The 15,820-nt window shown below is 45.7% G+C and overlaps 1 protein-coding gene across 6 annotated transcripts in view; it reads left to right on the top strand.

Annotated features, from left to right (window-relative positions):
* Positions 1-15,820, top strand: part of LOC132008201 (1-aminocyclopropane-1-carboxylate synthase-like protein 1) — a 28,213-nt gene that overhangs the window by 10,509 nt on the left and 1,884 nt on the right. For 2 of the 6 annotated variants that reach the window (XM_059386620.1, XM_059386619.1), the window contains exons 8-16: positions 192-269; positions 1,011-1,111; positions 1,753-1,842; positions 3,311-3,356; positions 3,470-3,611; positions 5,338-5,480; positions 5,601-5,754; positions 5,894-5,987; positions 6,287-6,453. In XM_059386620.1, the coding sequence (XP_059242603.1) occupies positions 192-269; positions 1,011-1,111; positions 1,753-1,842; positions 3,311-3,356; positions 3,470-3,611; positions 5,338-5,480; positions 5,601-5,754; positions 5,894-5,987; positions 6,287-6,449 (1,011 nt within the window). In that variant the 3' untranslated portion in view covers positions 6,450-6,453. The other 4 variants (XR_009401569.1, XR_009401568.1, XR_009401570.1 and 1 more) reach the window with 4 other exon arrangements.

Here is a 15,820-nt window from a genome sequence, read left to right on the forward strand (position 1 = left end):
TCTTCCCGACTGAGAGTGCTGAGCTGTCCCTGATGTGATGGCATGGCCGACAGTGAGGGGAGGGACCCTGCCGGGGTTTTTTCAGAGACTGTTCCAAGGAGGCTAGAGATGACTGTTAGGAGAGGCCCCAGAAGCTCAGATTCGGGGGAATCACGGAACTGGGCCCGTGGCTTTTCTCCCTCTTTTTCCAGGTCACTGGGCTGGACACACGTCCATTCCAGCTCACCGTGGAGAAGCTGGAGATGGCCTTGCAGCGAGCCAATTCTGAGGTCTGGGGGTCCAATCAAACCCAAGGCTGGGAGGGGTGGGTCTGGGCAGGGCACAGGCTTCTGGTGGCTGATCTCATCCTGGGTGTGGGGTTAGCAGCCCCTGGTGGGGTTGGGGTGTCAGATGGCCCCAGGGAACCATTCTGGGGGTCGATTAGGAGCCTACCAGTGGAGGGTCTTCCCACTAGAGAAAGATTCTGAGACCAGTGGGAACTCGATGAACGCCCCTACCCCTGCTCCAACTGACTTCAGTCAGGGAGTCGAGTGTGGAGCTTAGTGGTGTGCCGTTCAGCAGTCTCCCTGGTGATCCGAGGACCTGATTCCCCTGTCGCATCCCTCTTTGAGGGGATCTTCTGAAGAAAGGCAGAAATAAGGGTTACTTCTCCCGTGGTTCCTTTCCAGTCTGTGGCCAGTACGGTCACACATGCCTCCTGTAGGAATCTGAGAGTACAAACCCCCGCCCATTGTTCTGCCAACAGAGGCAGCCTTCACTGGCATTTGGGCCTCTTGCCTCTGGGCTTTGTTCTCTGCCTCTGTTTTCTTTCCCTGGCTGACACGTTTGCACGTATGCCATCTGCTGCAGATTCGTAATTCTCTGCCCTTACCTGCTTCACGCTGGGTCCTGAACACGTTCCCATCCCAGCTCCCCCAGATCCCACCCAGCCGCGGGCCCCATTCAGTGGGAGCGTGTGGCTCTGGCCTTCGGGAGGAGCTGAGTGTTTCCTGCCCCACTGGTGCTTTCAGGGTGTGAAGGTCAAAGGTCTCATCCTCATCAACCCCCACAACCCTCTGGGCGACATCTACTCCCCAGGAGAGCTGCGGGACTACCTGGAATTTGCCAAGAGGTGAGGCACCCCACAGTCACCCACAAAAACATCCTGGCAGATCGGGCTATGGGCGTGGGCCTTGGTATGGACTCTTCTACCCTGTTCACTCTTCTGTGGGCCCCCACCCGCTTTCGCCCTTCCCCAGCACTGGGGTGGGGGGGCAGGGTTTATGGGGGTACTAGGGCTCTCTCTCTCCCTCTTTCTTTCTAGGACAACAGCTGTCCTACATTGTGCCCCCCAGGGGCCAGGGGCCCTGCTAAGCTCTTCACGTGCTGTATCTCATGCACTCCGCCCAGTCACCCTATTAGTCATCATGTGGTCATGGTCCCCAGGTTGCCGAGCCCTCGAGTGAGGAGTGGAGCCTGATTATTCGAATCTGGATCTGTCTGTACAAACCTGGTTTGCTCTCAGTTGGGCCCTTCTTTTGCGGACGTGCCCGAGGCCTTTGCCTCTCCTCTGAAGTGCTTCAGAAGCCGTCAGCTGCGTACAGAGCTTCCTGTGTGGAGCATTAGACACAGGGAAAGGTGTTTCTGGAACAAAGTTTGGCAGCCCTGGGCCCGACCATGGTCCACTGGGTTTCTGAGTCATTGCTTCCCCACCGCAGGGGACCTATTTGACCTGCAGACTAAGCCGTCTCCTCCCCGGCCCTGCCCCTTCAGGCATGAGCTGCACGTGATGGTGGATGAGGTCTACATGCTGTCCGTGTTCGAGAAGCCGGCGGCCTACCGCAGCGTCCTGAGCCTGGAAGGGTAAGGCTGCCCTGCCCACAGCCACAGGGCCGGCTCTGCCAGCCCCCGGTCCTCCGGCCCCTGGTGGCCCCGCCCACGTGACGTGACCTGTCCCAGGGCAGCTTCCTTCCATCCCCCTGATCTGATCCCACTGTCCCCAGACCCCGTGAGGAGAAGATGGGAGGGCTGGGCTACATCAGGGTTTCTGAGAGCTCCAGGGAGGGGCTGGGCCGTAGGCTTCCTGGGGGTGGAGGGGCTGCGAGGGTGGGAGCTGGCCCCCTGTGCCGTCCGCTCAGCTCCAGAGTGCCTTCAGCTGCGTCCATCCATCCACCCGCTCGCTCGCTCACTCCGCCCATCCTTCTGCAGCCCCAGCCGCGTGCCAAGCACTTCTAGCTGTTGGGGCTTTTTCACTAGATTTAGCCTGAACCAAGAATCTGGGCTGAAAGAGTTTTGGAGACTCTCAGACCAGATCACCCACAGAGTCTATACATGCGGCATTGAGAGACTCTAACTGTTCCTGGTATGTGTTCAGAACTTTGGACCCCGTGAAATCCTTTCCATTGGTTCTCTCAGCGGGTCCTCGCGAGGCTCTGCCAAATGCACGGTTGCGACTCCTGTTTGTTTATGGAGTAGGACAGTGAGGCGCAGAAAATGAACGACTTGTCACCTCCCCTGTGCCAGACCCTGCTTGGTGCTGGGATATAACAGGGACCGAGAAAGACGTAGGCCCCTCTCAAGCGGAACTTTTATTTCTAGCCAGAAAAAAACATTTTGGAGATTTCATTTAGTTGAAGTAAATGAAAGACTCCACACATGCAGGAAGGAGAGGGGGAGAGAGCCTTAAGCAGACTCATGCTGAGGGCAGAGCCCGATGTGGGGCTCAATCCCACGACTGTGAGATCATGACCTAAGCCTCAACCAAGAGTTGGATGCTCAACCGACTGAGCCAGCCAGGTGGCCCCAGAAAAAACATTTTAGTGGCGAAATACACAGTCATTTGATTGTGGCTGTGACAAGTGCTAAAAAGGAGAAGTCTGGGGAGGCATGAGGGGATCTGCTTGGGGTCCCCAGTGGGCCCAGGCTACTGGGAGTGGTCAGAGAAGGTCTGTTTGAGGAAGCAGAACTTGAGCTGAGCTCTAGATCAGGGATCAGGAAGTATTTTTGGATTAGATGTCGAATAGTTTTAGGCTTTACAGGCCTATGGTCTCTCATTCAACTCTGCCATATGGCATGAAAGCAGCTATAGACATTATGTACATGAAAAAGCACGGCTGTGTTCCAGTAAAGCTTTATTTACAAAAACAGGCTGTGGGCTGGGTTTAGCCTGCAGGCTGTATTTTGCTGACCCTGATGCTAAAGGATGTGTAGGAATTGATGATTCAAAAAGGTGAGACCAGGGCTTCACACAGACACAGAACTAAATTCATCCAAATGTGTATGAGCTTTTGTGGATCTGTTTTGCCTCTGTCCCCACCTGTATTCTCTGCAGGCTGCCTGACCCCCAGAGGACCCACGTGATGTGGGCGACCAGCAAGGTAGGTTCCTGGCTGGCCTCGGGGGTGTCACGGAAGTGGGAGGGCAGAGAGGTGGGTGGAACCAGCTTCCTTGGTGGAGGGCTGGCCACTGCCCAGGGTGCCTTTCTCTGCAGGACTTTGGGATGTCTGGGCTCCGCTTCGGCACGCTCTACACGGAAAACCGGGACGTGGCCACTGCGGTGGCTTCCCTCTGCCGCTATCATGGCCTCAGTGGTTTGGTCCAGTACCAGATGGCACAGCTGCTTTGGGACCGTGGTGACTGTCTGGGCCTGGTCATTTGAGAATGGGGGGTGGAGAGGTTATAGTCAGTTGGGAATGGATCAAGGGTGCTTCTTGCATGAGAAGAATTTGGGGTGGTGTTCGAGAACCCAGTGCCACGACTGGTTCATAGCCCACTCCGTCACTTCCTGACCATGTGGCACACTACTTCACTTCCCCAAACCTAAGTTCGTGTGATTTATCAATTCGAATAGCACCTGGTATATCATAGGCACTTGGTCAACGTGAACTCATCATTATTAGCTGTGAGCCCTTGAAAAAAGAGAAAGTAGAAGCAACAAAGGGAAAACAGTTATAATGGGAGTATCTCTGCCTACGAGGATCTCAGCTAGTGGGTCTAGATAGCAAAGGGGATCTATAATTGCCACCTTGTAGTGAGCCCTGCTAGATGTTCTCATTGCATCACCTTATTTCCCAGAATCCTAGGATGCAGACATTTCCTGCCTTTCCCCTGGTATTTTATAGATGTGGAAATGATTATACACCTGCTAGAACAGCCAAAATTTAAAACGACCCCATCACATGCTGGTGAGGACGTGGAGCAGCAACTCTCACACTGCTCGCGGATGGAAGGTGTTGTGGCCACTTTGGAAAGCCAAGTAGCTTGCTGAATTAAACCCACACTTACCACGTGGCCCAACAATCCCACTCCTAAGCTGTTTCTCCTCATGGTCGCACAAAACCCTCCGTGTGAAAATTTATAGCTGCTTTGTTCACAATCACTCCAAATGTCCTTCCGTGGGGGAAGGAGGGAACAAAGTGGGGCACATCTGTCCAATGGAGGAGGGCTCCGCGGCGAGGTCCAGGGCAGTCCACAGTAAGCTCAAGGGCATTGTGCTGTGTGAAGGGGGCCAGTCTCCAAGGGTGACATGACTGTATGATTCTACTTCTGTGACACTGTAGAAGAGGCAAGACCAGGTGACAGAGAACTGACAGACCAGTGGTTGTCGGGGGCAGGGAAGTGTCGGGACTATGAATAGCACGAGGGTGCTCTTTGGGGCCAGGGAACTGTTCGGTGTCCTGCCGGCAGGTGGTGGGTTACACAGATAGACACTTGTGTTAAAACTCATCAAAAGGGGGTGGGGTGCCTGGGTGGCGCCATCAGTTAAGCATCAAACTCTTGGTTTCAGCTCCGGTCACAATCTCAGGGTTGTGAGGTTGAACCTCGCATTGGGCTCCGCGCTGGGTGTGGAACCTGCTTGAAATTCTCTGTCCCCTGTTCCCTTTGCCCCGTCTGCATGCTCGCTCTATAGCTCTCGCTTTCTCTCACTCTCAGAAAAAAATAAAATAAATAAATTGTTTAAAAACGATTGAAAACCCTCATCAAATGGGACACCAAAGAGAGTTAATAAAAAGCTAAGGATAGGGAGGTGAAGTTGCCCCAGGCCCCACCTCTTGTCAGAGGCCAGGCTGGGATCTGAACAGCAGCCTCTGGGGCTCAGAAGCATCTGTGTGGGAGGGGGCCTTCTGCTAGGATCTGCACCCCGGGGGACCCTGTGTCTGCAGGGCTGGCAGCTGTGAGGCCAGCTACCTGGATTTCCAGTGCTTTCTACCAACAGGGACTATTCCTGTGGCCCCCACCCACAGCTGGAGAAAGGATCTTGGCAGCTCATGGCCTTTCTTTTGTCAGCATTTAGATTCGTGGGCAGCCTGGAGGGTTGGTGAGAGATTTCTTTGTTTGTTTCTCTTTTCCCCCAAACAGACTGGATCAACCAGGTGTACTTACCGGAGAACCATGCCCGGCTCAAGGCTGCCCACGCCTACGTGGCAGGAGAGCTCCGGGCCCTGGGCATCCCGTTCCTGAGCCGCGGGGCAGGCTTCTTCATCTGGGTTGACCTGAGGAAGGTAACACAGGTGGGGCTGCATGGGTGCGGGGTTGGGGGGGGCGGGTAGTTGAAGCCTCTCTCCGGCAGGTGAGGGGCAGGGGTGTCTCCTCTCCTACCTGAGCCCCTGCCACCCTCCCAGTTCCTGCCCGAGGCCACCTTTAAGGCAGAAATGCTGCTTTGGCGCCAATTTTTGGACAACAAGGTGCTGCTGTCCTGTGGCCAGACCTTTGAGTGTAAAGAGCCCGGCTGGTTCCGCTTGATCTTCTCGGACAAGGCCCACCGGCTTCGGCTGGGTAAGCGACCTCCCCTCCTCGCCGCACCCTTCACTCTGCCCTCCCGCTTCTCGTCCCACCTGTGGCTCCAGCAGCCTCAGCTGGCCCGTCCTGCCGACCGAGCCGCCAGTGCCAAGGGGCTGTCCCTTCTCCTTCCCAGGGATGCAGAGGGTCCGGCAGGTGCTGGAGGGCAAATCCCGGGTGGCAGAAGAGCCCTATTCCTGTCAGACCCAGGAGCCAAGGAGTCAGCGCAGGTGAGCTGGTCATCGCCTGGTGACAGCAGGGCCTGGTGACAGCAGGGCCTGGCAGCCACCGCCAATCTGAGCCGACTGGGGCTGCGGAGACCCACGGCAGCTGGGCCTTTTGTCAGGAGGGAGCCCAGCGTGACCTCACCCTCAAAGAAGAACCATTCCTGGCCCCTCTCAGGGCATGGGATAGGCTCCTCCAGCCATGCTGTGCCTCGGCCCCTCCCCCTCTATTAAACAGAACTGGAAGAAACTAGGAGCCTCTGTTGTGAGTAATTTTTTAAAAAACTTTATTTTTTTCCTTTCAGTGTTCCAGGATTCATTGTTTATGCAGCACACCCTGTGCTCCATGCAATACGGGCCCTCCACAATACCCACCACCGGGCTCACCCCATCCCCCCCGCCTCCAAAACCCTCAGTTTGCTTCTCAGAGTCCACAGTCTCTCCTGCTTCATCTCCCCCGTGTTGTGAATAATTTACAGAATGGAGGAGTCGTGACTGCTCCCGACCACAAGCCCTTGCCCCCCTGAGGATGTGAAAAGAAAACAACATGTACCTTCTTTTGATGACACCCTCTTTCGTCCTTTGTTGCCGGGAAACAAGTCAGAAGAACAGCGCACAGAAGACAGAGCACACCCAGGAAATAAACAGGAGCGATAGTTCTCAAGTCCCAGGAGGAAGGAGTTAATTCTGTATGTTCCAATCGTTCTCCCCAGGGAGGGTGTGTGGGCCCCCAGGACACCTGGGACCTGGGACAGGCCTCCACTTGGGCGGTGACAGACAAGACGCAGGGGGGCGACCAGGAAGAGCTGCTCTGCCTCCTCCTTCCTGGCAAGGAACTGCCTTCACCAACCATATCATACCCGAGTGAGCCAGCCATGACTGCTGCGGGGAGCATAGGGCTGGACTTGATCCCAGGCTGGCCCTTCCATCCTAAGCAGGCAAGGGGCCACTTGAGCCATCCTCAGGGGAGCTTGAGTTTGGAGCCCAAGTGGGCTTTCTGGACTGACGTTAAAGCTGTGTGCGGAGGACTCTTCTCTGGGGTAGAAAAGCGGTCTCTTTCCTTGCTTCTGTTTTAAGAGAATGTCGGGGCCGTCGTGTGTGCTTTCTGCAACCCAGAGTATTTGATACAGGATTCGCTTTTCTCTACCTTTCTGCTTTTCATCCATTCATCCCTTCTCCATCTTTCCTGAATAACTTCCATGTGCCAGGCACCGTGCTGATAATTTCTGTGCATTATTTCCAACTCTGAGAATCCAGGGAAACGGACCCTATTATCCTCCACTTGGGAGAAGAGGCCACGCGTCTCAGAGAGCTGGAAGGACATTCTCAAGGTCACGGAGCCAGACAGCATCAGAGCTGGGATTCAAAGTTGGGTGGGTTTGGTTGGAATCCTGTGCTGTTTGTACCCTGCCAAACCAGGGACTGGCAGCTGCTTTGACCCTTTCCGGTCCTGAGATCCTGGCTTTGTGCTGTCACCTTCAGTGCCTTCAATTATTGTTCAGTGCCTTTGGCTGTCGCTCTTTTCTATTCCCACTTCCAGGAAACTCTGCTGCTGGGATTTGTTGACTCACTGGGAAGCCTTCAGGTTTTACGGGCCAGAGTAAGAAAGGCCATAAAAACCTCTGTTTTATGGCGCTGCCCTTGGGGTTCAGGGACCCCCCAAGGAAGGACCGCTGTGATACACTCCTTTTAGAATTCTCCGAAGAAAGACTCCTAGCTCTCTAGAGGGCGTCCAGCTGCCCTCCCAGCAGAGGCAGACTGAGCGGGGGATTGGGCCCGAATGTAGCTCCTCTGTTTCAGTCGGCAGAAGGGGGGCCTAGGAGCCCCGCTGTCTTGTGCTGGGGGAAGGGGTGTGCTCCATATGTATCGCTCTGCAGAGTCTGGGTCTGGCATATTCCATACCCATCTCCAGTCCCCCGTGGGCTCATATTTCTGCTTTGCTCCTTAGGATGGCCAGCCAGCTGTGTGTGAGCATCGCCCCTGGGGTCCCCCGGTCTGCCCGAATGTCACTTTCTGTCCCAAGCTTCTCTGACAGCCTCACGGGGACATGTGAACTGGGAACGCCGAGGAGGGTTAACCCTTCTCGGGTGATCATGGGTCAAGGGGGCACAGGAAGCCGCAGATTAATACTTCCGCATGCAGGTGGCCGCAGTAGACAATTGTGACCTGCCACATGGCTCCTCAAAGAGACCCCTGGGATGGAGCACTGGGAGCCCAGGACAGGAGCCTGCACTTTACCATGCCGCTGCGCAGGATTTGTTCTCTTGGACTTCCGATCTCACTGTTCCCTGAGGTTGCTCCCCAGAATAGCTACCTGCACCAGGACTCTCAGGGAACCAAGCAAAGCCAAGTATACGTGATAGGTCAACAACCCCCACTGTGTGTTTCCTGAGCTCACGTTGCTTTCCCAATGGCCCGGAGATGCAGGGCCAGGTTTGGGCCCCAAAGTGATCAGAGGCTTGGCCTAGTGATTTCTGTGAGTCTCTGCAGGAAACCTCTATCATCGTCAATTGCAGGGGGAAATGTGTTTCATAGGGAAACAGTATGTTCCCCTTCTTCCATCAGTGAAAGACCCCAAGCCCTTCTCTTACTGAAGATTCTCATTTACAAATGACTAAAACCAATTAAACAAAAGGATGGGTGGGTTGATTGAATGAAGTAGGAAGGGGAAGGAACAATGTTGCAGGCAGGGCTCTGGCCAGGAGTTCAAATGATGGCAGTGGATGTGTGCTCTTGCTCTCTGCCTTCTGTCTTCTGCCTTCCTTTTCAAACTTGCTCTGTTCAGGGGGTGGCAAGATGGCTTCCGAGCTCCCAGCACCATGGTGGTGAGAGCAGACACCCCCAGGGTATGCCTCAGCATTCATGTCTCTCCTCTTCCAGGAGGCCAACTGGCCTTCCCTCCATCATCCAGCCCCTCAGGAGAATGCGGTGCTTGGAGCCTGGGTTCTCTTCATCTGTCTGGTCTGTCATCCTAGTTGACTTTTCCCCTTGGAGCTTCCTTCCTCAGGGTCTCAGTACAATTCCAGAAGCTCCACACATCACCTCCTCACCAAGCGCTTCTAGAGACAGGAAAGAGAATATGGTTTCTGGTGCTTCCTTTTCATCTTATTTCAGTCACTTATTCCCCCATATATATATAAAAAAATTACATATATATTCGTCAGGCCTCACATTTCTAGGGGCTCTTTATATATTCTCCAAGTGAGCCCTTTGCCAGAGACTCTGAACTCATTCACATTCATACTCAGCATTTTCTTCATCCTCCTCCGGAACATGGAAATGACCTGAGAGCATTTAACTCTTAACTGCTTTATATTCATCTCCTGTGACATTGTCAACGAGTGCTTTAGTTCATGCCTAGGCTGTTTGCCAGCGTGTTTTTTCCTTCTTCCTCCAGAAACTGCTTTGAAGGGTCATGACAACCCCAGTTAGAGTGAAGACTAGAAAAAACAGAACCTCTACTTTTCACGCTAACATTTTTAATATCATGATAGTTGCTACGCAACTATCAATGGGATGTTTCATGTCTAACATCGTGTTTCCTTGGACTCCATCACCCTAGTGACAAGAGTCGGGCTGTCCTTCAGAATGCCAGGGGGGTCATGGTAGTCTCCCCAGCCATGGACCAGTTCAGCCAGTATGCATGTGAGCAGATCCGTCTGAAGATACGCCAGCTTCCAGTCCCTCCAAAGCTTAGCTTTCGCATCTGTGAGTCCTGGAATTCGGGCATCATAATGGTGATGTCAGCTCTGTTGGTGGCTCCCTCGAATGCCCACAAGTACTCCAAGGAGGGCTGGGAATTCCTGAAGGAGCCAACCAAGTAACCTCTCAGAGGAACCCACGTGCTCCAGTCAGGAACGGGGGCACCATAGATCTGGAGACTCCGGGCTGGAACTGGGACCCCACCCCAAGGGCAACTCCCAGCCTTGTCAGCTCAATAAAGGACTTTGGAAGAGTCTAAAAAAAATATGTAGGCTATATCCCAAGGAGAGTTACAGATACCAAGACTTTTGTCTAGTATTGGTCTCAGGCATCTCCTGAACTTCTGCTGGAACACGGCTTTTATTAATTTTTTAACGTGGAGGTAAAGTTTACATACAGCAAACTGCACATGTCTTCATTGTAAGAGTTAATGACTTCGGTGTCTCCATCTATGTATGGGTTCTGAGTTCCAAGGTTCCAAGGTTCCAAGGTTCTGAGTCTACCCGTAGGCAACTGTGATTCTGGTTTCGCTCTCCATGCAGCAATTTCCCATCAAAGGAGCCATGTAGTTCTTCCCTTTTGTGTCTGGGCTATTTTGTTCAACTTAATGTTTTGAGATTCATTGACATCATTTTAGGTATCAATAGTACATTCTTCCTCTCTTTTTCTTTGTAGTAATATCCACTTTTTCATTCTTGATATTGTAGCTTTTGCCCTGTTCTACTTTATTTTTTTTGTCGTCAGTAGTCAGCTTTATAATGATTTTATCAATTTTTCTGGATTTATTAGTTTTTTTACAATGAACTATTACTTTTGTTAATGCTTCCTATTGTATATTTGCTTTCTAATTTAATGGTTTTTTTTTTTTTTTTGCTTACATGTGAGCTATGATTTTTGCATAAAGGTAAAATGATTATTTTTTGCTCCTTTCTTCTGCCTTTCTGTTTTCCTTATCACCTGCCAAAGCCATTGTTTTTCACTGGTATAAAGAAAAAATGCAAAATGTTTTTCCCTGATATAAAGAAAAAATGCAAAATGTTTACCTCATTAGAAGAAAGGAACTGCAAAATATTGATCTGTAGTTAATGGCATGCCTTTGATAAAATATTCGGATGTTAACTACTGACAGCTGCAATTTATTCTGCATACAGCAAAAGAAGGGGCCCACAATGGTTGGATCAATATGTGATAAGTAGTGCGAAATGTTAATTGCATAGTAGAGATGGTAGTAGATATGTGGGTATTCGCTGGAAAATTCTTCCAACTTATTTATTTTTTTTACCTTTCACCCCCTTCACCTATTTCTCTCACCTCCCACCCCCACCTCCAGCATAGCCAATCTGTCCCCTGTATCTGTAAGCTTACTTTTCTAAAATTTATTTGTTTTTGTTTTTAGTTTCTAATATAAGCGAGATCACCTAGTATTTGTCTTTCTCTTTGTGACTTATTTAGCATGATGTCCTTGAGGTCCATCTATATTGTCCCAAGTGGCAAGATTTCATTCCTGGTTATGGCTGAATAATATTCCATGGTGTTGGGGGCACCTGGGTGGCGCAGTTGGTTAAGTATCTGACTCTTGGTTTGGGCTCAGGTCATGATCTCAGAGTCAGGAGATTGAGCCCCGGGGTGTAGGGCTCCGCACTGGGTGTGGAACCTGCTTTACGAGTCTGCCTCTCCCTCTGCCCCTCCCCCCTACTCTCTCACTCTTGCTAAAATAAATAAATATTTATCTTTAAGATTTTATTTATTTATTTGTTTACTTACTTACTATTTTATTTATTTGACAGAGAGAGAGCACAAGTAGGGGGAGTGAGAGAGGGAGAAGCAGGTGCCCTGCTGAGCCGGGAGCCTGATGAGGGGCTCGACCCCAGGACCCTGAGATCATGACCTGAGCTGAAGGCAGATGTTTAACCAACTGAGCCACACAGTCACCGCAAATAAATAAGTAAATCTTAAAAAAAAAAAATCCCAAACAACTTGTTTTAAGAAATATTCCATTGTATGTATACATATCCTGTTTTCTTTATCCACTCATCTATTGATGGATTGTTTCCATATCTCGGCTATCATAAATAAAGCTGCAGGGAGCATGGGGATAAACATTTAGTTTTAAATCTCCAAATTTGTCATGTTTATTTTTATAGTTTGGTACAGTCAGTGTTTATTGTTGTTGTTCTTGTTTTAATTGGAATTTGTCTTGATTTACCCATGAGTTTTACTGGTTTCATTGTTTGCCTTTTGTACCTCATCTCTGTCCTTTCTTCTGGTTCTAACCTTCTTTTTCCCTGAAGTACATCTTTCCGAAATGGTTAGGAAAGGTTTATTGATAGTAAATTCTTTCCATTTTTATTTGTCTGAAAATGTCTATTTCTCATTCTTGAAAGATGTCTTTGCCAAATATACAATTGTACACTGACTACTAGCTTGTCTTGGCCTTCTTACGATGATCTTGGGCCTTCCGTGTTTTGTTTTTATTCTTGTTGAGAAGTCAGCCGTCAGTCTCACTGTCCACCTGTTACAGCTACTCTCAGCTACTCTCTCCCTGGATACTGCTTCTCCATTCTCTCTGTTCCCTCCTACGGGATGTACGCTGGCCTTTCCTCTTCTCTCCTCCCTCTCTCTCAGCATCCTCGTCCATCCTTTGTTTTCCGCTCAGTCTGCATTCTGGGTAGTCTGTTCAGATCCAGATCCCAATTTGCCGACCGTGTCTCATCTACTGTTTAACTCAGGCATCGAGTCCCTGGTTTTCGTGTTTAGTGCTTTTTCAATTCCCTCGGTCTTTTCAGAAAATATCATCTTGTTTGTTTCTCATGTTGACATTCCATCTTTCAAGTCTTCGAGCACCATAAACTTACTTATTTTATATTTATTTCTCAGAATCCAATGATCTGTGGTTCTTGGGGGTAAAATGTGTGCTGTTTGTAGTTTCTTCTGACTGGCTCATTTACCATGTGCTCATTTCTGATCGTGAGCTTACGTTGGCTTGGGTTTTATCTGCCAGGATCCCGGGCCGGCTGTGTGGAGGTGTGACCCTCCATCTGGGGGTGGAGGTGAGAGGGGTTCATGTGTTCCTCTTCCGGTGCAACCAACCTGGGTTGCTAATACCTTGTATTACTCTCTAGGCTCGGAACTTTCTGGACCATGCTGGTAGGTATAAATTCAAATCCCACATTGTTGTGAAACCTGATCTTAAATCTGGTGTTTCTCCACTCTCTGGGCAAGATGCACAGTTCTGGGTTTGTTATTGATATCAAGTCGGTTCTCCAGACTCCCCCTCAGTATCCTGGCTTTCCGTGAGCCTCTCGGGACCCACTTCCCATCTTGCACACCCTCACTGTTACTTTAACACTCGATTTTCTCACCGTAGCTTTGTTTCTAGCCTCTGTATCTTTACTTTTTTCGTGAGCTCAGCTACCCATCAGGCGGAGTGTTCATTATATTTGATCTGGGCTGGATAGCTAGCTGTTTTCTAGTTCTCCAGGCTACCCGCAAGTGTTGTTGAAGCCGAGCCAGCATAACGATTCTTTTCACAGAATCTTTTTCCTTGGAGATTATACCTTTCTCCTTGCTTGCAAACCACCATCATTTAAAGGAAGTGGTAAATCTGGGACGCCACAGCGCACTACGGATTCCACCTGCCTGTAACCTCTCTTTCCCCCATGATGCTGCTTTCCTGGAAAGACAGGCCTTGTCTAACTTCCTCTTCTGCTTTTCCAGGACCCATGGGTAGGCTGGGATCTGCGGTGTCTATTCCTCCCCACCCCCATCTTCAACGTGAGTAACAAAACATCTTTCTACAGCTTTTCCTCTTTTAATCACTAACCTCTGAGCTTTCCTACCTTCTCCGAGACTGTGGGTCCTGGCTTCCAGTTTCCTTTCCTGCTCTGCTCCACGGCCCAGCCACCCTCAGCTGCTTCAGCATCTCTGTAGCCTCTACAGTCCAGGCTCTGCGCTTACTTACCGCTGATCACTTGCATGTAGCAATGGAGTCGCATCGTCCTAGTTAAACTGGATTAGAAAAAGCCCATGGTCTTGCTGATGGCTTCTCCTTCTTTACATGCCCTTCTTCTCAGCTGTGCTTTTGCTCCTGGCTTTTTCTTGACCTGGAATGCCCTATTCACTTCTCTACCTGCCCCAAATCCCAACTGTCCTCCAGGACCAGCCAAGATATTAACTGTTGTGTGAAGTCTTCCCACATCTTTGGGACTGGACGTGATTGCTTACTCTTTTGTACCTCACAGCCCTTTGTTTACCTGATCTTGCTTGTGTATTTGTCGTCGTTTTGCTTAGTTCCTCCCGGTGTCTGGGCACCCTTTATTCATATTCGTAGAGCCATTAACTGTGTGCCAGGCACTATATATGTCTAGCATTTTAAGAGGTAAATAAGACAGGTTCCTGGAGGTGGTTCCTAACACAGGTCTTTAACACAGAAAGTCCTCAATTAATGAGCAAATGAGTGATTAATGGAAAGATATATATGTATTTATATATATTATTTTATATTTTAAAATATATTCTGTTTATAATTTATATAATTAATATAAAGTAATATATTTATATAATAAATATATTTACATATTATATAATTTATATAAACATATTTATATATAAATAATGAATAATGAATAATAAATAAGTCTATTTATATATAAATATATTTATATTTATTTTATATTATTATTTATATTTTATTAAATTATAAATATATAATATTTATATATTTCTATATATAAATATTTTTATATATATTATATATTTGATATATATAATATATTTTATATATATTATATATATTTATATTTTTTTATATATTTTGTATATTTTATATATCATTTATATATAAATAAATTATATATAATAATATAATGATAATATAATATAATATATATTATATATATTATATATTATATAATATATATTTAAATATAAATATATATTATATATTTATAATATAATATATATAAATATATATTTATATTTAAATATATTTATATAATACAAATAAAATATTATGTAAATATTATAATAAAATATATAAATCATAATGAAATATTATATAAATAAATGTAAATATATTGCATATTATATAAATAGATAATGATTATATATTATATATTATTAATATTTTATATTATATACAATTATATAAATTATATATAATCATAAAAATATATAAATTATATAATTTATATATTATATATACTTATAATATAATTATATTATATATATAAATATATATATAATATAATTACATTTATATATAAATTATATAATTCATATATATTATATATAAATTTTACATAATATATATAATTTTAATTATATATAAATTATATATAATCGTTATCTATTTATATAATATACAATATTTATGTTTATTTAAATATATAAGTTATATAAGTTATATATAGTCATAAATTATATATAATCGTTATCTATTTATATAATATACAACATTTATGTTTATATAATATACATTTATATAAATATAAATATAGTAATCATAAACAATATATATAAATATAATATATTTTTATATAGTATATGATATAATATGCAATTATTATATTTATATAATATACATTTATTTATTGTATATTATATAAATATAAGTTATATAAATATAAATATCGTATATTATATAATATACAATATATAAAATTATAATATATTTATATATTGTATATTATATAATATACAATTATCATATTTATATATGTATATTATATAAATATAAAATATATTGTATATTATATAAATATAAATATACAATATAAAATATATAAATATATATTTTATATTATATAAATATTATATAAATATAATACATTTGTTGTATATTATATAAATATATAATGATTATATATAATATACAATATATTTACATTCATTTATATAATATATTTTAATATATTTTTAATTTTAATATATTTTATATATTATAATATATTTATATAAATATATAATATATATTGACCCTATAATATATATTTATATTTAATATATAAATATAATATAATATATGATATAATAAATATATAATATAATAAATATAAATAATAATATATAAATATATAATCATTATATATTTGTATTATATATGATATATTTATGTTTATAGAAATATCGATATTAAT

The sequence above is a fragment of the Mustela nigripes genome, unplaced genomic scaffold (assembly GCF_022355385.1).
Source record: "Mustela nigripes isolate SB6536 unplaced genomic scaffold, MUSNIG.SB6536 HiC_scaffold_76, whole genome shotgun sequence".
NCBI lineage: Eukaryota > Metazoa > Chordata > Mammalia > Carnivora > Mustelidae > Mustela > Mustela nigripes.